Source organism: Gigantopelta aegis, chromosome 10, assembly GCF_016097555.1.
Source record: "Gigantopelta aegis isolate Gae_Host chromosome 10, Gae_host_genome, whole genome shotgun sequence".
NCBI lineage: Eukaryota > Metazoa > Mollusca > Gastropoda > Neomphalida > Peltospiridae > Gigantopelta > Gigantopelta aegis.
In genome coordinates, this window is record NC_054708.1 from 60,064,140 (window position 1) to 60,087,339 (window position 23,200).

A 23,200-nucleotide genomic window follows, 5' to 3' on the forward strand; every position below is an offset into this window, starting at 1 on the left:
CTGGCGAAGTCAGAGGCCAAATCCAGGGCGGGCGTGCCCGAACCTCAGTTGGATAGAGGCACGCCAAAAGGTTTCCACTCCACTCCGGCCTCAGTAATGCTTGAATAGGTCTTTGGGCGCAAGGCTGGCGGGTACCGAGTTCGCATCTTGGTTTTTGTTTCCACCCAGAGCAAGTTTAAATTTATTAATAGATCACTACACTAACTTTTATTTCGCCAACCACTAACAAGTAACCATTTACCCATTATCTTGGACAACCAAAGTTAAACGTTTTGTTTAACGACACCACTAAAGCTATTGTATATCAAACATTTTGTCATTTTTGACAACTGGTCATAGAGAGAAAACCTGCTATATTTTTCCATTACTAGCCACAGATCTTCTATATCCACCATCAGCAATACAACAGGATAGCACATACCCTGTCTTGTGATGCTTGATGCTGGTTTTCGGATAGTATGACCAATCAAATTCCATCTTCTTCTGATTTGTTCTTTGTCATCCAAAGTCAACGATGTTGATGCCAACGAATTTGGAATATTCTTCATAAGACTGCCTTTGATATACCACATTACAAACTGAGCTGAATCCCCCACTGTTGTAGTCCATTGGCTTGTAGATACAAGCTTTTTATCTCAATAGTGGCTCCCATCCAGTTCTAATGCATTTCAATGGCACAGTAGGAAGATGCAATTCCTCTCAATAATCACCCACAGCTAAACAAGGTCCTGGATAAACAGCCCAGATAGCAGACCGTGAATTGTCGCTTGTGTCCAACGCCATGTTGCATGAAACAATCTCAGGACTAAGATCACCTTAGGGCCGAGAAAGCTTCATGGAATGGGGCCAGGATAGCCTGCTTGAACCTTGCTTAGATAGAAGCACAAAAATAAGTTAAAACAAATGTAACAAGATTTAGCTCACTTGTCAAGTGGTATAGTCTTATTTACTTTACTTATCTTGGGGCATTGGCTGTCAACAACAGCTATGCAGAATCCTCTGATCCTCTATCCTTGCATGACCCTTGTTTCAAGCTGTTTCCAGGTGGATCAGAAGTTTGTTTTGTTTAATGACATCACTAGAGCACACTGATTAATTAATCATCGGCTATCGATGTCAAACATTTGGTAATTTTGACTCTTAGTTAAGAGGAAACCCGCTACATTTTTCTAATGCAGCAAGGGATCTTTTATATGCACTTTCCCAGAGACAGGAAAGCACATATCACAGCCTTTGATCAGTTGTGGTATACTGGTTGGAACGAAAAAAAAACCAGTCAGTTGAACTGAGGTCGTTCGATCCTGCGACGCAAGTACCTCAAGCGAGCGCTCAACCAACTGAGCTAAATCCCCCCCCCCCCCCCCAGGTGGATCATGTCTTCCTGGAGACCACCTGCAGTCCCTTTCACCATGCATTCTTTGGACAGCGTCTTTTCCTCTTGCTCTGATGGATCGATGTGAGAGCCCGTTTTGTGATGTTTGATTCCAGATAGTATGACCAATCCAACTCCCATCTTGTTTGTATTTCATCTTTGTTCTCCTCCAAAGTAGATGACGCTGATGGTGTCTGGCCAGCGAATCTAAAGGATTCTTCTTAAAGATTGCATATTATGTCACTAACCATGTTAAATTGCCATTAAATGGACCGTTCTTGTTGACTAATCATACAATTTTACATCATCTGAAACGAGCATTCCGAGAGAAAAGGTAAAGCAACAAATTTTCTTATCTCCTAAATTCTAGGACCATAACTCCATCAAATATGGGTAAATCATTATGAATGTCAAAACTTGATCTGTAACAGTACTTGATAACGCTATACAAAAAATTTCAACTCAATATCTTGAGGCATTGTGGAAAGAACGTATGACAGAAGAGCACATTTATTAATTAATCATTGCCCATTGGATGTCAAACATTTAGTAATTCTGACATGTAGTCATCAGAGGAAACCCGCCAATTCAACAAGGGATCTTTTATATGCACTTTTCCAGACAAGATAACACATATTAAGGCCTTTGACCAGCTGTGGTACACTGCTTGGAACGAGAAAAAAAACAATCAGTTGAATGGATCCACAGAGGTGATTCGATCCTGTGACACAAGCACATCAAGCGAGCATTCAACTGACTGAGCTAAATCCCACCCCATCTTTTATAATGGATATATATATATATATATATATATATTCTACATATCTGAAAATTGGACAAATCAAATTCTTCCTACTCCCACACCTGAGAAACAATATTTTTTTTTATGTTTGACAAAAGACTTGACATTTACTAATTAGAACGGATGTAAACTTATGCAGCTAAAAACCATTCTACTATATTGCATTTTTTTTTTTTTTTTTTTAAATAAAACAAATTGTATAACGTTTTTGCAATAATAGCAGATTTATTTTTCTAAATGGAGGTCTCTTAGCAAAAGCCTTGACAAAGAAATCTCCCACTCAAAATAAATTCCCACAAGGAAACCAAGGACAAATGCTTATTGCACCTGCTGAATGCTGTACTTGTCTTCAAATGGACAATTCCACACGAAAAATCAATACATGGTTATCTAACATCTTTCAAAATGAGATGCTTTAAGGACAAATCCAAGATACATGGCTACTATGAAGACATTATATTTCACTGCACAACAATGCTATCATTGGAAATTGCCACAGAACAAATCAAAACAGGAGAAAAGCATTTCTTGCAATAGCAATTTATTTTTGCTTCAAAATAATATCTGTAACAAATTACATGTACTTGTTTTATATATAATCATATAAAAAAAAGTTTGTTTTATTTAATGACACCACTAGAGCACATTAATTAATTAATCATCAGCTAATGAATGTCAAACATTTTGTAATTTTGACTCCTCTTCTGAGGAAAACCCACTGCAATTTTTAAAATAATATACACTGGTTGAAAGGTGCAAGGTGTCAGGTTTGATACAAAACATTTATAAGTGGGTGAAAAATGTTGCTTATACGTAAACCATGTACAGTATATAAAATGAATCTATTAAAATTTTACATCAAACTGTATTGTATTCTTTTATCTACAGATATGCAAAACCCATTTTAACTGACGAGCCATGGCCGATATCTACAACACTTCAAATGCTAAAGTTTTAATCAACAATATACACAATAACTTTTTTTGCTTATGACACAACATTCATGAAATTTCCTGGAATGAAAACCTAAAAATTGTATTATTATTATGATGGCTACAATATACACATAGAGGAGACATGATTTGTTGGGCGTTTTTCTAAGTTGCCTTTTATAAATGAAAAATGTTTGTGCTGAAAATATTCATACCCATCTGTAATAGGCACTACTACACCTAACATTACATCAAACAGATGGGATCATCTGACATGAATATTAGTACAGTCCAGCTTTGTCAATTATTGCAATTGATTTTATATAGTAAGATTCAGATTGTTCGTGTTTGAATATAATATCTAGAGCAGGGCTTCTAGAATTTTTATAAAATCCAGTAGCCATAGGATCAGTGATTTTAAAAATTCACTAGCCACGATTAAAAATTCACTAGCCCTACTTTCCTTTAAGTTAATACAATTTTACTAATTAATAGTAATAATCAGATATGTCACCTAAAGGGGGAGATAGAGATTAAAAACACTAACACTTAGTGGAGGTGGTATTTATATATATTAACAAAATAGACTTAACTGCAGCATTTGACAACTTTAATTTTTTTCACTAGCTGTCGGGCATGGCAATAGTAGTTATTTACTAGCCCAACATTGAATATCACTAGCCATGGAAGTGGGGCTACCATAATCTAGAAGCCCTGTAGAGTGTATTAAACTGAATTATTTTTGTTCATCTATACCAAGCAATTATTTGATACGTGTTTATCATGTCTGTTGGGCTTTTTTATAGTAATAATTCATGATAATGTCAATATATACTGTTTAGGTTTTCATGAACGGTCTATGTAATAAGCACACAAAAAATGGATGTGTATAATTTTGATGCCATAGTTATAAAATGTTATAAATATTGATTGGATGTGGACACAAACAAGCATGACAGAAGTGAACAGTGGCGTTGGGAGGGGGGAGGGGGGGGGAGGGGAGATGGCAGTGAATGAACAATGGCTACAATGGTAAAAGTAAAAGTAAAGTTTGTTTTATTTAACGACGCCACTAGAGCACATTGATTTTTTTATCTTATCATTGGCTATTGGACGTCAAACATATGGTCATTCTGACACTGTTTTTAGAGGAAACTCGCTGTCGCCACATAGGCTACTCTTTTTACGACAGGCAGCAAGGGATCTTTTATTTGCGCTTCCCACAGGCAGGATAGCACAAACCATGGCCTTTGTTGAACCAGTTATGGATCACTGGTCGGTGCAAGTGGTTTACACCTACTCATTGAGCCTTGCGGAGCACTCACTCAGGGTTTGGAGTCGGTATCTGGATTAAAAATCCCATGCCTCGACTGGGATCCGAACCCAGTACCTACCAGCCTGTAGACCGATGGCCTGCCACGACGCCACCGAGGCCGGTGGCTACAATGGTAGCACACACTGACACTAAAATTGAGAGCAGATTTTATAATGGGCGAGGATCATGAAACCCTGAACAATTTTGAAAATTAGATGCTCTAAACACTAATTCGTAAAAGTTTTTTAAAATTTTTGTAATAATCCTCCGCATAGAACTCTTTGTTCCATTTTATAACATACAAAATTAATATATAACAAAAGTGACACAGATAATAAACCCAAAAGAAAAGATGCGAAACAACGTATGTATGTTGTATGTTGCAATATTACAAAAAATGCCAGTTCAAAACCAAATTTAATCGCAATGGGTGAAATGGTGTCACTCAAAAAGTGCGCCAACATTTCCAGCTTTCAACTTGAAACATACCAATATGTAAGTGCACTTTCACCAATTCCTATTGTCATAAAATAAAGAACTTACGCATAAAAACAATATATTTTCAAATTACCAGTTCTTTCAAGTAACTGAACATTTAATAACAATTAACCATCTCACAAAAATGTTCATTGAAGTGAGCAAACATTGTAACACTTTTAAAATAGCACAAGGTTTTCTTTTCCAACATGTATACTACTCAAAAGAATTTAAGGGTCAGACGATATTTTCGACATTATTTTCTGAATGTCAATTATATTAGCTAGACCATAATGTCACGCATGGTATTGTTCCATTTTGACGAAAGTGGGTCTAAGCAACCCATAAATGAATTAAAATCCACTGTCATTGACACTGTCGACTAGTTCTAATAGCGAAAACAAGCTTACATTTGCACGTAAATTAGGGCGAAAGCGAAAGGTCTGCTAAGTGCCCATAACTTGCTTTTTCACAAAGCGCTTCATTTGCACGCTTTGCACGTGTATTCCATGTTCCCAATGCTGAATTTCCGTATAATTGGAGCTTGCGTTTGTGTACGGTGCACACTCCAAATTCGACAATGGTACGACTTCAACTGACTATCGAAGATCGAGGAAGGGCTATTGCTTGGCTCCAGAATGGCAATACGCAAAGAAATGTTGCTCTGAGACTTGGTGTCAGTCAGAGTGTCGTTGGCCGACTGTGGCAACGGTACCAAGCAACGAATTCTGTTCGAAATCGTCCACGTTCGGGAAGACCCCGAAGCACTCCAAATATGGCTCTACGTCAACGCACAACCACTGCACGCCGATTACGTGACAATCTGCGGACTGCGACTGGAACTCGAGTGTCTGATCAAACCATACGCAATAGTTTGAGAGCCAATAATCTACGCTACCGTCGCCAGGCTGTTCGACCACCACTCCTACCACGTCACAGAACGGCCAGATGTCACTGGTGCACGCTTCATCTGCGGTGGCAACGTGTTCAGTGGGGTCGAGTGATGTTCACTGATGAGTCCAGGTTTAGTCTCCAGTTCAACGACGGTCGGGTTGTGTCTACAGACGTCCTGGGGAGCGCTTTGCTGACGTTAACGTTAGACAACGTCACCGGTTCGGTGGTGGCAGCGTCATGGTGTGGGGCGGCATCTCTATCCACCACAGGACCCCCCGCTATGTGGTGGATGGCAATCTGAATGGAATCCGCTATCTGAATGAGATTATCCGGCCGTTGGTTCTCCCAGGCCTTCAGCAGATTGGCGGCGGGGCAGTTCTGCAGGATGACAATGCCAGACCCCACCGCGCCAAGGTGGTAACGGACTTTCTCAGACAACAAGGTATCGCCAGGATGGATTGGCCATCATATTCGCCTGACTTGGCCCCAATAGAGCACGCCTGGGACGAATTAGGCAGGAGAGTTCGGGATAACCATGCCCCTCCGGCCAACCTTCATGATCTGGGTCAACTTCTTATGGCAGAGTGGCAGGCCATTCCCCAAGAGTTCTTCAGACGTCTGATCAACAGCATGAGGCAACGATGTGTCGAGTGTATTCGCGCCAGGGGTGGATTCACACACTATTAAACGAATGTTCTAATGTATAAAATCCATGTTTGACAACCTTCAACTTTGACAGCATGTCATGTGACTTTCTTGTATACAGTGACGTTTATTTGTGGTTTTTTGTAAATATGGAACAATAAATTAAATTTTTGGTGTAGTTTACATCATCAATCTAATACACTCTGAAACTTATTTGGTTATAAATTTTTGACCCTTAAATTCTTTTGAGTAGTATATATTGAATGCATGCTGGATTGTGAAATGCATGGTAAACTTCATAATCATCGATGTCTTCTACCACTGTAAGGACTGAAGCGCATATTTGAAATCATGTGTCTTGCCCTGGAGATAATACTACTTCTTGCTTGGAAGTTGTTTTCATTGAAGTTGTGTAGTTCCTGATAATAACATCTGCTTGACTGCATCCCATGGAAACTTCTACCTCTACGTGAGTCCATACTGGTTTTCTTAGCACCATGAAAGGCAAAGTTCTGGTTATCAGACAACCGACTCTCGTTCGAGTGAAGCCTGTGAGAGGAGCCACTTCGGGTCGGTCCCATACCAAAGTTAAGGTTCTGTCCTTGATCGCAGACTTGATGGTCACGGTTCTGTCCCAAGCCAAACTTCCAGTTATGTCCTTTACCGGTGCCTTGATGTTCGCGGTCCGGTCCCAAGCTAGAATTACAGTTCTGCTCTCTGCTAGTGTCTTGATGGTCACGGTTCTGTCCCAACCCAAACTTAAAGTCTGGCTCTTTTTTGACAGCTTGACGCTTATTACTGGAGCACGTCACTCCCCATGCATCAGTGATGTGTGAAAGAATTAGATTTGTGATTATTCTGTGTGCCAGCATGTCCCAGTGCACACCATCTTGTACCCGTCTGCTCATCTGATGTCTCAAATAATAGTGAAGATCTAGCACGTCACAGTTCTGGTCCACAGCTATCTTTGCAGCATAGAAATTGGCTTCCAAGATGTCCAGACGCAGGGTACTGTTCATGAAGGCAATCTCTGGGATGAGGAATCCGCCACGCGCATTCTTCGAAATAGGCATAGTCGTGTTCCATATAAGCAGGCAGGCTTCTGGCACAACTTCATTTAACCGAGCAAACAGTGTTTTCAAGTTCTTCTTATAGTCCTCTATGGATGAAGGACCATATCTGTAAAAGAGGTAGTAAGCAACTTAAAGGGAGGATCAACTCAAATATGAGCCTGATGTGTTGGAAAGATCATACCCAGACGACCAACATACTGACACTAAGAAATAAAAAACGCGTAATTTTAGAGTTAATAAAAAAAAAACGTGATTATTCCTGCTAACTGGGGGCAGCCATTTTGTGTCGTTTTTGTGACGTCCGGTGGTATAGCTTGGGGCAAAGTGATGTCAGCTCTGTCCAACGGCTCTATGCACAGTGTAAACAAATGCTCTAATTTATGACAAGGCACTTCGCTTTCATCAACCTGACTTGTAAAACAACATAAATGACTTGATACATAGTATAATAAACTAACTAAATATATTTCAATTTGCATCGATAGAACGAAAAAAATGCATATTATTAGGCCTATTGGTTGGGTATGTTTGAGCAAATACGACCACTCACGACACCCAAATGATAATTTTCTTTTCTTTGGGACTATATAATTGGTCAGTTTGTGATTTTAGATGGAAAAGTCTACTTAATCAAGGGTTTTACAGAATTACTTACAGTAATAAAGCAGGACGGCTGATAATGTCCATTACGATTTGAGGGGTGTCCACGCGGTTATCATACAATACCCTGTGATTTTAATAAAAGAGGCACGTCTTTTTAGTGTGACTAGACATAGTGTCTGGGGACTGTCTAAATATACACCTGCCAATCAGGAACCTCAGGTACAGGCCACGGAAAAAAAAGACCAATTAACCAAGAAAACACTCCAATTATTATTTCAGTACATGGGTTAATTTATGTACAAAACATAATACAGTTATTTCAACACTTTGTATTTTGTATTGAAAAATAATATATACATGGTCAGGCTTCAAAATTCACGACGGCTCCACGGCATTTGCCGTACTGCCTTGTGCCTTTGCCGTGATGCCTCAAAAATACCAGTTACTTTACGGCTATGAATAACCGTGCCCTTTTAATTACCTGCCGTGGTGCCCCTTTTGTGCATGTTTTTTTTTTTAAACTTGTATAACTTTTATTTTAAAACATTAAACATGCACGAATTCAATGTTCCTCGGTAGTGTTTTTATACAGTTTCTTGGTCATGTATTATAATTGCACATCGAACGTAACAAATGATAAATTATGGTTGAAACGTACAGCGTTACGGGGGAAAAAAACCCATCATAAATTGCCGAAAGTTTTAACGTCGTACATTTACGAAAAAAAACGTAAATAGCCGAAAAAGAATCCTGGGGCAATTGTCAAACCTTTTTCATTATTTCAGGTAAAAATTATTATTATTATTATTATTATTATTAGCTATTTAAATGTCATCTGCGTTCAACCAGACCGAGCGGAAAAACATCCGCTAGACTGGTTTATACGCTTCACAATAAACCAAATGGCCATGTTGAGAACCAATCTAATAGTTCACGAACGTTAGACAAACGTTTGCTGGCTGAACTTGGGGCTGTTGTTATCGATATTCTTCATGACAAATTTTTAAATTATAAAAAATTTGTGTCTGTCCCATCATTCTATAAAAAATGTTTTTTGCTATTAATTTCAGTTTTGTTTGACATAACAAGAAAAGTAAAACTGTATTGGAAATAACAAAACAATACTAATTTTGTGTACAATTTACAAATCAATCGGCTTAGAAATGAATAACTTGTAGTAAATTTCATAGTAATAAAAAAGGCGTTCCCTGTGGGACGGACTTATAGTTTTAATATTTATTAGCCTATTGAACAGACCCATGCTAAATTAATTTATTCCCAATTAACTGAAACACTGAAATAAATGTTAACTGTTTAATGTTTGTGGTTATTCTTGAATATTCCGTTTAATTATTACCCATGCTCGGCAGCTGATAGGCCTATACATCACTCATTCACTGGCGTAAGAAGTGGGGGAAGGGGGTACTTTGTAGCAGCATCGATGGTTTATATATTAATTTTATACGTGTGTCTGTGTGCCCACCCACTCCACTTTTTGGTATCTTCCTACAGGCTACACCCGTGTATATTAACAAATTCTGGGTACTAGGCCTAAGCAGTAGCCAACAACGAAAATTGTACCATGTCTTCTTCAAATGACCTTCACCTTTGCATGCGGGAAAAAACCGCGATGACTTGTAGTCTGTGCATGTGGTATCGAGAAATCCTTGATTGTTTTGTTGAGATCGCACGTTGCTGTTTTTGGAAAATAAACCTACAATGTATGAGATGACTGGAGTTACGATAATACGATATATTTTCCTCTATAGGCCTACAGTATTTAGCAGTTTGTAATAAAAGCCGTTTAATCGCCACACACGTTACTGTACTGTCATGCGATCTCGTGTGTATGATTCCAATTTCAAACAAATTAGTTATGCTCATATCCATTCAACGTCCAGGCGTGTCTAGTCTGGGTTCAGTCTCTAACAAAGCCAGTGATTGGGTCCAGGGCACGGCGTAAGAAGGTGCCAAAAAGTAGGGTGGGGGTGTATAAAAACCATCACTGCTGCCCCCCCCCCCCCCACATGCACACCCCTCAACCTCCATTTAAAACACACAGACACATTAAAAATAATCCATAAATGATGAAAACATACTTAAGAAAATAGGCCATGGTGTCCTCCGACAATGTTTACGTTTTTGTGGATACAGTCACATGACAGAATGGGATTTCCCTCCACATTTTTTATTCTATAATTAAATGGGTCATTTGGTTAATCTTATTATTACAACTATGTATGTTGGAGAAAAAGTTAAAATTAGGGTGGATTTTTTTTTATTATTGTTAAATATAGAATTTACAACAAAAATAATATAAAGATTAAATTTTTAAAAACCTAAATCATTTGGTTTGAACATTTATTTATTTAATTATTTGTATTTCAAATAATTTAACACTGAACATTTCATCCCTTTTCCTAAAGCTTTGATTGTATTGTTCTGAAACGTAATACACATATTCTCTTGGTAGTCTCCACAAAATAATAAAAGTGTCTAAACTTGTAAAAACGTTGTTATTTTGGGGGTTTTTTTTTTTAATTAATGAGATTGTAAAATTGAAATAGAAATCTTGATTGGTTAATTCTGAAACTTAGTACCTGTATTCTACAGTGATTCTCTGGAGATACCTTCACAAACTAATAGATAAAATTAACATAATAGATAAAATTAACATATCTACTTTTATTATAGATTATTTTATTTTATTTCTTTAATGTTAAGACTTTAACATAACTGTCCAGCCATTCAAATATAATTTTCTTTCAGTCATACTCCATCTGCTCAGATGGTCCGAAACCAGTGGACTTTGATCCATTACCTGCTGTAATGAGATAGAACAGCAGCAGTGTTTGTTCAAGGAGACCAGATACGTCATAATCTCTCTCCACCAAAGTTGTCTTTAAGGACACCACAAAAAAATTAAAATACTGTTTTGTTTAATGTCACCACTACAATACTTTGATGTATTGATGAATGACCAATTTAACAGAATTACAGATAAAGGTTTTTTTCTGGTCAAAATGACTTCCTAAAAAAGACTGCCTTGGTGCCCTTTGAAAATGTATGAACGTAGCCTTTGTGCCTTTTAGGTTAGCCTTGGTGCCCTTCATTTCCTAGATTTTTAAAGGCTATTATAGCCTGCCCTTTTAACATTGAATTTCGAGGCCTGCATGGTGCTGGCTTACTGAGATGTATATTATTACATAACACTGCGATGCATCTGCAAAAGTCAGGTATGTTTTGTTTCTTCATCTCTAAGACTAATTCCTGACGTGACACGTTAGGTATTACATAACAACCCGCTTGCCAGAGGGCGTATTCACTGGGCAGTGTTCGAGATTAATGGTATCCTGATATCCCTGGGATACCAGAATTTAATTTTGGATACCTGACTTCAATAACCCAATATCCCACCGGGATACCATATAATGTTGTTGGTTTTTTTAATCCTGCATTTTTATTTTTCGCTGAAACAATGAAAGTCGTCATTTACTGGTGAAGTTAAGTCACAGTATTTTCGTGCTCGTACCTAGTCTAATGCTATGCCATAACAATATCTCACCAACTCATACCCAGTCTAATGCTACACTGGAGCAAATACGGCGTAGCAATAGACTGGGAACCGATAAGTCGATATCATTTTTGTTGGATGTTTCCTCCCTTCAAATTGTATTTGAGATATTGATTCCACGGTTGCAGAAAATTGATACAGGTAGGTTTATTATTTGCAGTGTTAGAAACACTTACAGATTACTGCTAAATATTAATTTATGTCAGTATTACTCAAAAACAGATTCCATTTGATTGCAAATTTTGCTATTTTGATTGCGGCATAGCAATAGACTTGGAACGAGAAGAGTGTCGTCGAAGTTTGTTACAATGTTATTGGCAGGGCTAAACATTCAGCTTTTTTCACAAGAATCCATGTAGATTCCCATGGAACCAGTCCACGGGAATCCTCCGATTGTAAACATTTTCAGAGAACTTTATCAACACTGTTAGTATGTAGACTTATGTGTCATATGCTACTAACCGTACCGTATTTTCCCATGTATTATGCGCACTTTTTTTTCAAAAAAATACAGGTTAAAAATGGGGGTGCGCATTATACATAACAATAGAATTTCATTTTTTTTATAAATTGTCCAGCGATCACCCATAAAAATTGTTGATCGGTAGTTTACGGTACTTTACAGGTTTTTGACAGTGTTCATTACAACGAAACGCCAAAACACTCTTAAAAATCGCTTTTCACTTGTGATGGTTGTAATAAATGTAAAATAAATGTACAAAAGCATCCATATCTAGCCAAAAAGTGCCCAAAAATAGACCGTAAATATTTTTAATTTTCATGAGATTTAATTCGGCCATTTCCGTCAAACCGGAAATATACGATACGACTATAAAATTAGATATCTCGCGCATTCACATTGGGCACGAGAACCAAATGTAATATGCTATATGCTATATTTTGGTTTTCAATTATTTATTACAGTGTATGGGTATATACTTTTGTCTTGATTTATGCATGTGTGACATGGAAGTATGCAAGTACTAGCCTACGTTATGTGTGACATGTATGTCTATCTACACAAGTACCTAACTTAAGTTTTGTTTCTTAAATATACCGCTGCTTTCCCTTTTAGTTTTAGTTAATTTTGTGGGTTAAAAAAACTGGTGCGCATTATAGCTGTTCATGTTGTTTTTTTGGAATAAACGTTCAAAGTGGGGGGTGCGCATTATACACCAATGCGCATAATACACTGGAAAATACGGTATATGGATTAGTGTATATAAAACAGCCCTTACTATTGACTGGAAAGAATAACCAATTTGTCAGTAACAGTGTATCAAAGTTTAAAACAAAAAACACAAACAAACAAAAGTGTTTTTTTACTAACAGTTTGTTTAGTTGTTGATTCCATTTTCTCTTTGCAGTCAAGTTCTTTTTGGTGTCTTACCAGCCCCAAGTTCTGCCAGCAAACGTTTGGCTAATGGTCGCAAACTAACTGACTGGTATCTAACTTGGCCATTTGGTTTACTGTGAAGCGCATAAACCAGTCTAGCGGATGTTTTTCCGCTCGGTCTGGCTGAACGCAGCCCAGGTTACTTTTCAAAGATTGCTTATTCGTAAACAGAGCATGGGATACTTTTGCCGATGTATTTTGCGCATTGGTTCATTGTTTGTATGGATATTACTGAAGTACATTTTCACTACCGACACAAAGATTTATTGATTAAAAAGAGCAGGTAATTCAAGGTTAGGAACATAATATCAGCGAACTAGAAATGTTTGATGTATTACTAAAAGTGGCACTATTGTCTATTGTTATTATGTAATAACTGAAACATGTTCCTTTCGGTTCTCTTCGTTGGCAATTTGGTTCATAGAAATGGACCAACCACCGCTTGGCTCCAGGCCAGACTATTCTAGATAACCTTTGTTTCAAACATGCATGGATGCGAATATACACATGTATGCTACGCTTTTTAAGCCAGTTTAAACAGACTAATTTTTTTTAATTCTGTAACGTTTTACTCACTGATTATTCAATTTAATAAATTTGTGGAAATATATCACGCGAATCCAAATAGATTCAGATGTTTTATGATTGCGCAAATCCTGGCACGAATCAGATTCCGAGATTTGCACAAATCTTTAGCCCTGTGAATTTCATTTAAGTGGGATACTAAATTCTCAGGTAGGATACCAGATTTTGAAATGTTAGTATCCAACTGGGATACTGCCCAAAATTTTTAATCTCGAACATTGCTGGGATGGTACTAAATGGCTGCGCCCGTTATATATGATAGCCGTTACATTTAAGCGTTTTATTAATTAACTATACGATTACACTTGTTGATATTAAGCAATAATGTGCATTATATATTGTTGACTATGCATATCAGGCCAAATGCCTTAATTGTCCCCTCCTTTAAGAGTTAAAAAACCCCACGCATTCTGAGAGTGCTGCTAAATTTTATAAATTTCCTAAATTCATGGGCCATAACCCTGTCAAAACTGACAAAAATACCATTGCTGTCCTTTGAGGGGATACTTTTTGTGTATTTAATTTTTGCTAAAGAAATCCGGTTAAAATGCTGTCATCAGGCTCAAAATTGTCATAGGTGAGAATTTCGAGACCTGATATTAATCTTGGTGCATGTTAAAACCCAATGTACTTTTTGAGGGTTTTTATTTTAAATAAACTTTTAAAAATTTCAAATTAATAAATTTAATTTGTTTTTAATATGCATTGCGATGAAAAGTAAATACCTATATCTGGCCTTTTTACTTCATAAGGGGAGACAGTTAACAAACAAAACAAACAAACAAATACCTGCTGATATCCCAGAGACACGAGTTCATAATGACAACATCTGGTTGTGGTTCGTTACCGAGGTCGGCCAAGACCGTGCGCACGTACTTGTTGTAACAGCGCGTCACAAAGTAGAACCGGACGAGATGGTGGTCCGTACGGTACTGACGCACCTCGCGGTAAGACGTCCCATTCGTCATCCTGCCCTTTTGGCCACCTTCAATCAGCTTATCGTTTTCAAAGGAAACTTCACCCTAAAACAGTAAAACAGTTATAACATATATAATAATCAACTGATTACATGAAGGGGGGCAGGTGGGGGAGGGGGGGGGGGGGGGGGGGGAGGCAGTTATCCACCCAGTGTTTCTGCTCGAAAGAAATATTTTGGTATGGCCTATGGAATTGAATGCAACCAGTCACCAGGGGGTGTGGGGAGCCTCCCCCAGAAAGAAAATGGGTTAAGTTTAGGGTTAGGGTTAAGAAAATCATACATTAATGATAAAGAGTAATTAATTTTGTTAAAAGGTTAACTTTAAAAAAAAAACAATTGCAAACAAATCTGTGTATAGCGCCATACCCATTTTACCGTCTGGCAGAAACCCTGCCACCATATTATTACTTTGACTTGTCTCACAACTCACTTGCATAAAGGTTCAATTACAACTCTTCCACAACTGATTATATGAATGGGGGTTGGGATTCACAATATTATTACTTTATGCCTTACTTTATGATGTGTCACATATTTTTCTCTTTAACACTGTGCATACATGATTTAAATAAAACATCTTCGCATAAGATTTCGAACGCACGACAGGAAGCACCAACGACTTGCCACGTTGTGGACGTCCACGTGTTACAACGCGTTTTCAAGACCGCTATATCAAGAACACGCATTTGCGCAATCGATTCCAGACTGCCACTGCTACTGCCGCTAACACACCTGGGCTTCATAATAACCGAATCAGTGGTCAAACTGTTCGTAATCGTCTGCGGGAGAACGGTTTACATGCACGACGTCCTTTAGTCGGATGCGTTTTAACGCAACGTCATCGTCTAAATCGGGCGCATATACACACTCGTTGGATACGGCGACGCTGGAATACCGTTCTTTTTTTGGATGAATCCAGATTTTCTTTACAACGTGGTGATGGCAGGGTGCGCGTCTCCTGTAGGAGAAATGAACGCTATGCTGACTGCTGTGTTCTTGAACGAGATCGTTTCGGGGGTGGGGGTTGTGTCATGGTCTGGGCAGCCATTGCCCATGGTTATCGTTCACCACTAGTCGTCATTGATGGCAATTTAAATGCTCAACGTTACCGCGATGACATTCTCGCTCATCACGTCATTCCTCTGTTCCATAACAACACCAACATCTCGATTTTTCAGCATGATAATGCCACCTCTCATACAGCTAGAGACACTGTAAATTTTCTTAGGATAAATAATATTGATTTCATTGATGACTGGCCCGCTAAAAGTCCTGATCTCAACCCCATCGAGCATGTCTGGGATAGTCTGGACAGACGATTGAGGCGTCGTCCCAACCCACCCGCTAACGTCAACGAACTTCGTCAAGCGCTCATTCAGGAATGGAACAATATTTCACAGGCAGAAATCAACACTTTAGTCAATTCTATGCACCTGCGATGCACTGCAGTGGCCAATTCAAGAGGTGGTCATACCCGTTATTAAGTGGGTGTTGTTGTTTTTTTAACCCCTACCACACTTGGTCAAAAAAATTCCCAGTTTCTGTTAACCTATGGCCATGATTTTTGCACCAAACGATGCATCATGGAACACTCTTTAAATGCATATATAACAATTGTTCCCCCGGTTTGTTTTCATCAAGTTATGGTCAAGCAAAGTTAGCGGAAGTTTCTTATTTTGTTCAGTATATATATATATACACACACACACACACACACACACACACATTGTACTATATTTAGAGAAAAACTTGCCATATTTTCATATGAGATGGACTCTGGGAACTGGAAGATGAAATCACCGAGTGGGCGATCATGTGACGATACATCACAATATAGGTCAGTGACCTTAGTAAACTGGTGTTGTAGTTTTCCGAAGCTTAGCTGAATGTGGGTGCCGTCAGGTTTCTTTCTGTAGTGTGTGTATTAGTAATTAATATGTGGATTTTTTTAATCACGGAACTCAAAAATATTTGATGTCAAGATATTTGACATCAAACATAGGATTGTTGTGGCATTAGAGCCGGAATCTTGGACTAGTCTTTGGTGGGCAGCGACTGTGAAAAAATTACATAGCTTGATCTCTGACTGTAATGAGAGTGTCATAACCATCAAAATGTCCGTCTAGCTCTCTTACAGTGACCAACTGCAGAGTTGAACCCACCATTCTGTGATCTTCACCTCACTACATCGTAAAGAGTAACCCCTGCAGGCAGCAGTGGGTTTCATTCGTATTACTGATGTCACATATCCATAAATAAAAACGTGCAGAGTACATTGTTAAATACAACATGCCTTTCTTTCTTTATTAAGATAGCTCATTACTTGGTGTTGTGCTTTATACAAATAACACAATTCAGTGCTCAACACTATGTGAGGAAGATCATTTCCACTACATTGTACATTGCAGGGAACATTTTGTTCAGTATCGAAATCGCAATTCGCTATGCAAGATTCAAAGATCACTACACAACTTTAAAATATTAAACAGTAGGTGCTAATCAATTTTCACTTGACTAAAAATATTGCTCATCAAGATTTTGAAAACAAAATGTTCCCTGCATTGTGAGATGTCTATCCCATTTCAGTTCTTACCTTGTTTCGTAGATTTTGATTTGTCAGGTAAGTATTCTTCTGAAGAAGCAATACAAGATCCTTATATATACCCCTTTGGACTGAAATAAAACAAACACTGAGTGTGAGCCCATCCTTAAAACTAAAGTGAGGCCAACCATAAATATCACAAGTCATTTGATTTTTTCATTCATTTTTTTTTCTTTTTTCTGCATCATATTTACAAATGAGATAGGGCTTGAAATAGCGAGTGAAATATATCCTAGTGTAATTTTATTTTTAATCAAGACAAAAAGAAATAGGTCCTGCTAAAAAAAAAAAATGGCCTGCTAGAAATAGGGTACAAGGTGAGAGGAAGGTTTGGGATGGTGTGAGCATCCTATTTACAAATGCATAAAATAGAAAGTAAATATATTTTTTCTTTTCGTGTGTGTGTGTGTGTGTGTGTGTGTGTGTGTGTGTGTGTGTGTGTGTGTGTGTGTGCACGAAAATGTACAACCTTAGAGCATTATGGAATCATACTGTAACAATCATGAAATACCTGTAATGATATACGGTAGGTAGTTTTAGCAGGTAAACTACTGAAATGAAGTGTTAATCAACAGCAAAATAAACAAAGAATACATAAAACTTAACACATATATAGTACACTTCCATGTAGACAACCGGCCTCGGTGGCATCGTGGTTAGGCCATCGGTCTACAGGCTGGTAGGTACTGGGTTCGGATCCCAGTCGAGGCATGGGATTTTTAATCCAGATACCGACTCCAAACCCTGAGTGAGAGCTCCGCAAGGCTCAATAGGTAGGTGTAAACTACTTGCACCGAAGGCCATGGTTTGTGCTATCCCATTTGTGGGAAGTGCAAATAAAAGATCCCTTGCTGCTAATCGGGAAGAGTAGCCCATGTAGTGGCGACAGCGGGTTTCCTCTCAAAATCTGTGTGGACCGTAACCATGTGTCTGACGCCATATAACCGTAAATAAAAATGTGTCGAGTAGACATGACATCTTTCTATGTGCATAAAAATGCTATAATACGAGCAGAAAAAAATGTGTGCAATTGTAACCATTTCTTTCTACAATGGTTATCATGGTCTGAATATTTAATCCACATTGTTAATTGACCAGTAGCACCCTCTATTATTAATAAAGATTGCCTGCAATGAACATTACATGTATTAGATATCTGGTTTGATAAGTTGCTATTGTATTAGTTTTGTTGTAACATTGTAAGATCAATCAGTTTAATGGACAGTAAGCCTGTGGACTCAGTCTAATGGTAAAATTTGCTCAACCAATAGCAATAACACTGAAACTAGTGCATTCAGGCATAATTATGCATAAATTAAGTAGGTAATAGAACTGATCAACAATGTCAAACAAAAATTCACTCTAAGTTTCAAATGAATGCATATGCTCATTGTGTTACTAATTATACTATTTGCTATTAAGTGAAACAAAATAAAACCTCACCAGAATCACCAATAACAACCACAAACTTGTTGCACAAAAGTTCACTGACTTCATTACACAGGAAAATCTTTTTGGCCATGATTACACCTGAAATGAAATTATAATATTATGCAAAATTATATAATCCCAAAAGGTAATTTTTGACGAGACAGAATTATGTATGATTAGCTCAAACCCTCTCATAACAGGGATTCTGCCAGAGGGTAAAATAGGTAAAATGTCATCCCAAAAAATATTATTTGGAAATGGCGCATTACCCAAAATGTTTTGCAGATTTAATTTCTTTACTTGACCTCTTGACAAAGACTCTTATCATTACTGTATGATTAATCCTGGCTTTAAATAATTATAAAACTATTCTTCTCATATTTGCAGCAGGATGACCCTTTCAGGATGGAATATACAAAGCAAAGTGAACAAGAAGGAAATCTTTTATCAACACATTTTATTTATGGTTATATGGCATCGGACATATGGTTAAGGACCACACAGATATTGAGACAGGAAACCCGCTGTCGCCACTGGTATATCAAAGGCTGTGGTATGTGCTATCCTGTCTATGGGATGGTGCAAATTAAAGATGCTTTGCTACTAATGGAAACTTGTAGCATGTTTCCTCTCTAAGACAATATGTCAAATTATCAAATGTTTGACATACAATAGCCGATGATTAATATATCAATGTGCTCTAGTGGTGTTGTTAAAGAAAACAAACTTTAATTTTTTTCTCTTTTTTTATGGGAATACAGCTCTGGTAATCACAAAGATGGGGGATGGGGTGGGGTCTGCAAGTGTGATTATATTTTTCAGTACTCACTGTTAGTAACCCTAAAATATTTATCTACATACAAACAATAGTGTAGTGCAATGCAATTTTCTCTTCATCATTAAATAACAACTAAACAACCGTATAGATACCAAGCACTATACTATTATTTTCATCAGTTCCAAAGCAGTAATAATGCTGAAATATCCTCAGCAAACTTTCCAGTTTAAAAAATAAAAATTAAATTGTTCCGTCTTTACAGACACTAGTGTTGGGAATTGGTTTCAATTTCATCAATTATAATCAATATGCACCAACCATCCAACTTTCGATTACACAATCGGTCTTGTAAAAAAGGGTACTAATTTTTACTTGGCATCTAAGGGGGGGGGGGGGGGGGGGGGGGGAGTGGAGTAACTCCCTACCCTCTGGATCTAAAACTGCTGAAATAAATATTGGTCAATCAACACCTTTTCTTGTGTTATTTTAAATGGGTTACAAAAAATATCTATTGACAAATTATAATTTTTTCTTAAAATCCTACAATTTTCTAGAATTTTTTTTTTTTAAATTCAAAATTCCATTATTAGTATTAAAGGGACACACCCTAGTTACGTTTATTTGTTAACCATTACGGCGTTGTTTTTCGCTATTAAACCCCATTTTTCACAAATAAAATTGCACTTTACTTACATTTTATTATTTAGAATACACATTTCCATTCACCTAAGTGCTTTTTGCTAATCCTGATGTTTGTAAAACCACGAAATGCATTTTTTTTGCATTTTTTCACAAAACGTGTTGTCGAGAAAAAAACGTTAAGCGAGGTCCAATCTATTTTTAATGTCACAGACGTTGGTATATCACGTGACCGTTATCATTTTGGTTCGGTTTGTTTTCTCGTGCACGGTTCGCGCAATCAACATCCGATTTGTTGTTGTTTATTTGTGAGATTTTTCTTCACAGTTCGTGAACATTTTCAGTAACAATAAAGTTCAGACAAGTAAGTGTCTCAATACAAAACGTTACAAACCCTTAAAACCAATAATTTTGCTAAGTCTTACGATATTTGGAGAGGGGATACAACCAGGACAGAACAGTTGGAACATGTCCAGGAGGTGAAACGAACGCACCCCAAGTCTGTGAAATTTGTCGTGACGTAGGCATTGTTGTGCTTCTACCGGTGACATCAGAATACTAACTTTCAAAATTATTTCAAGCAATTAGGACATGGGGATTCCCATGGTATTTATCGATATAAAACCTGCTTTTTCACTCCATTTGATAATAACGTGATCTAAGTGTGTTACAGGTTTGTAGATTAACCAAATTATAATTTATTTTCGCTGGATGGAACTAGGGTGTGCGGCTTTAAATCTAAATCATTAATTTAAAGGTTAATGTTATTTAAATTGTAGTTTTTTAAAAATTCGTTTTATGAACATGATCAGATGCAAGATTATGTAAAGTCTATAACAAACCATTTTTGTAGGTCTCATTACCTCAACAATAATTATTTTATACGTTTTTAGTCAATAATTCCGGCAATCTAATTAAAATTAGCTCCACTATTACATGTGGATCTAACAGCAGCCCGTTGGAGCTCATGTCCAGTTGACCTTTCATTCGACCAATCAAAACCTTACTTGCAAAATTATGCCAGCGATTTGAAAAGAATTTGAAAACATTCAGGATTATGCCGAGGGTATACGAAATGATTTGGGTGTATTACAAAGCATGCTGGAAACTAATTTCATATAAAATTAGTTTCAAGACGGAAAAAAAAACCCTGTCATGGTATGGCCATAAAATCTGTTTATACTAGTATACAATCCAGAGTTTATTACTGCACTTTTCCCCGAAATAGACCAACAAGTTTGCCTATTGCATAAATAGTCTCGCCCGATATTTTTAGAATTTGTATGCTCTGAATAATGCTATAAAAGGCGAAGTGTAATTGGTCGATATTTAAGTTGTTATTTATAGACGAAATGTCACCTGGCCATGGGAGTCCACGCAATGCTATTAGATCTACTGGTAGACCCAGCAGAGCTAATTTTAATCAGATTGTAATTCCGGACTCATGAATATAACTGGCTTGATACATAGGCCTACCAACGAAAGGAAAAACAAAAAACAAAAACATAATTTCAAACTCTATAAGCAGACGACATGTTCATCATAGACGATTCTTTTATGTTTACATTTTGATCAATGTCATTGTCTTTGTAAATCATTATGATTATTCAATTTATTGCACATGGAGATAAAAAACAAAAGTGTTGTTCCAAAGCAAAAATCAAAATGGCACACAAATCAATTTGGTTTTTAAAAAAAATAACAGCCTGCTAAAAAAAAAAAAAAAAAAAAAACCGGAGTCTAACTCATACGTTATTGTGAATTGTTAAAACGTCAATAATTAATATTTAATCAAACATTACCATTTTCTTCTCTCGTTTTACCTCGTCTAAAAACTGCTACTATCTCAACAGTCTACGCAGAACCACATTGAGTGTCGGAGTGGTTTGAAGACGGCACTTTGGATGAGTCTACTTTTGTGATCATCTGTCAGCTTTTTTAGATCCAAGCTGCATTTTCTCTTTTACACACAAAACAATATAATTGTATACGGTATTACACATTTAAGCTGTTTTGACAAGTTTTATCCTGTTTTTGTTGAGTTTTAGCCATATTTAACCAAACCGTACCACCCCAGTTTCGCTGTAGTATCTTCCAAAAAAAAACAGGTTACGTCACTGCACATGCGACAAGAGCGAATTTGTCCAGTTGTTATTTGAGACATTATCCAGTTGTTATTTTAGACATTATAAATTTAATTGTTATATTAAAATGTTCACTCCGTGCTCGCTAATTGTTAATTTAACCTAATAAAATGCCTTCTAAACAAAAGTGATTTTGCTTTATGTGCGATTGATCCGTGTAAACAATGTTAAAACTCGCTAAAAAGAAACTTAATACATTTTAGTATCATTTATTTGTTGGCCAACAGTTATTGCCACCCGACTTCACTTCTTGTCAGCGGGGAAGCTCGTCTGGTGTGCGGTCAATCTAGGATCGATCCCTATAGGGCTATTTCTTGTTTCAGCCAGTGCACCATGACTGGTATGTCAATGGCCGTGGTATGCGCTATTCTGTCTGTGAGCTGGAGCTTATTAGAGATCTCTGACTACTAATGGGAAAATGTAGCAGGTTTCTTCTCTTGACTGTATGTCAAAATTACCAAATGTATGACACCAAATAGCCGATGATTAATATATTAAAATGCTCGATTTAGTTGTGTCGTTAAAAAAAGCAATCTTTAACTTTCAATTCGGGGTTGCGGGTATGGCCATAGTCGTACGGGCTCACATTTTTGTAGGGGGGGGGGGAGGGGTTTGCCCGAATTAAACGAAAATCTTAAACAGGTTGAAACCCTTTAGGCCCTAAACTTAGTAGTAGTTTAGGTTGGAGGGACGTAGCCCATCGGTACAGCGCTCGCTTGGTGCGCAGTCGGTGTGGGATCGATCCCCGTCGGTCGGCCTATTGGGCTATTTCTCGTTCCAGCCAGTGCACCACGACTGTGGCTATGTACTACCCTGTCTGTGGGATGGTGTATATAAAAGATCCCTTGCTGCTAATCGAAAAGAATAACCCATGAAGTGGCGACAGCGGGTTTCTCTCCCAATATCTGTGTGGTCATATAACCGTAAATAAATTGTGTTGAGTGCGTCGTTAAATAAAA

General features: G+C 37.5%; 1 protein-coding gene across 1 annotated transcript; it reads right to left on the bottom strand.

Moving 5' to 3' along the window:
* Window positions 1–6,574: 6,574 nt before the first annotated feature.
* Window positions 6,575–22,044, bottom strand: LOC121384276 (PC-esterase domain-containing protein 1A-like). Its single transcript, XM_041514593.1, has 5 exons — window positions 21,900–22,044; window positions 18,693–18,779; window positions 17,241–17,320; window positions 14,458–14,690; window positions 6,575–7,616 (listed from the first exon to the last, which is right to left on the bottom strand). Exons 2-5 carry the CDS (start codon window positions 18,769–18,771, stop codon window positions 6,740–6,742), a joined length of 1,269 nt encoding a protein of 422 aa, XP_041370527.1. The 5' UTR covers window positions 18,772–18,779; window positions 21,900–22,044; the 3' UTR covers window positions 6,575–6,739.
* Window positions 22,045–23,200: the final 1,156 nt, after the last annotated feature.

Coding starts and splice junctions, on each gene's coding strand:
- LOC121384276 (XM_041514593.1), bottom strand. CDS start 18,771: ATGGCCAAAAAGATTTTCCTGTGTAATGAAGTCAGTGAACTTTTGTGC. Junction 17,321..18,692: donor GGTTGTTATTGGTGATTCTG/GTGAGGTTTTAT, acceptor GTTTTATTTCAG/TCCAAAGGGGTATATATAAG. Junction 14,691..17,240: donor ATCAAAATCTACGAAACAAG/GTAAGAACTGAA, acceptor TTACTGTTTTAG/GGTGAAGTTTCCTTTGAAAA.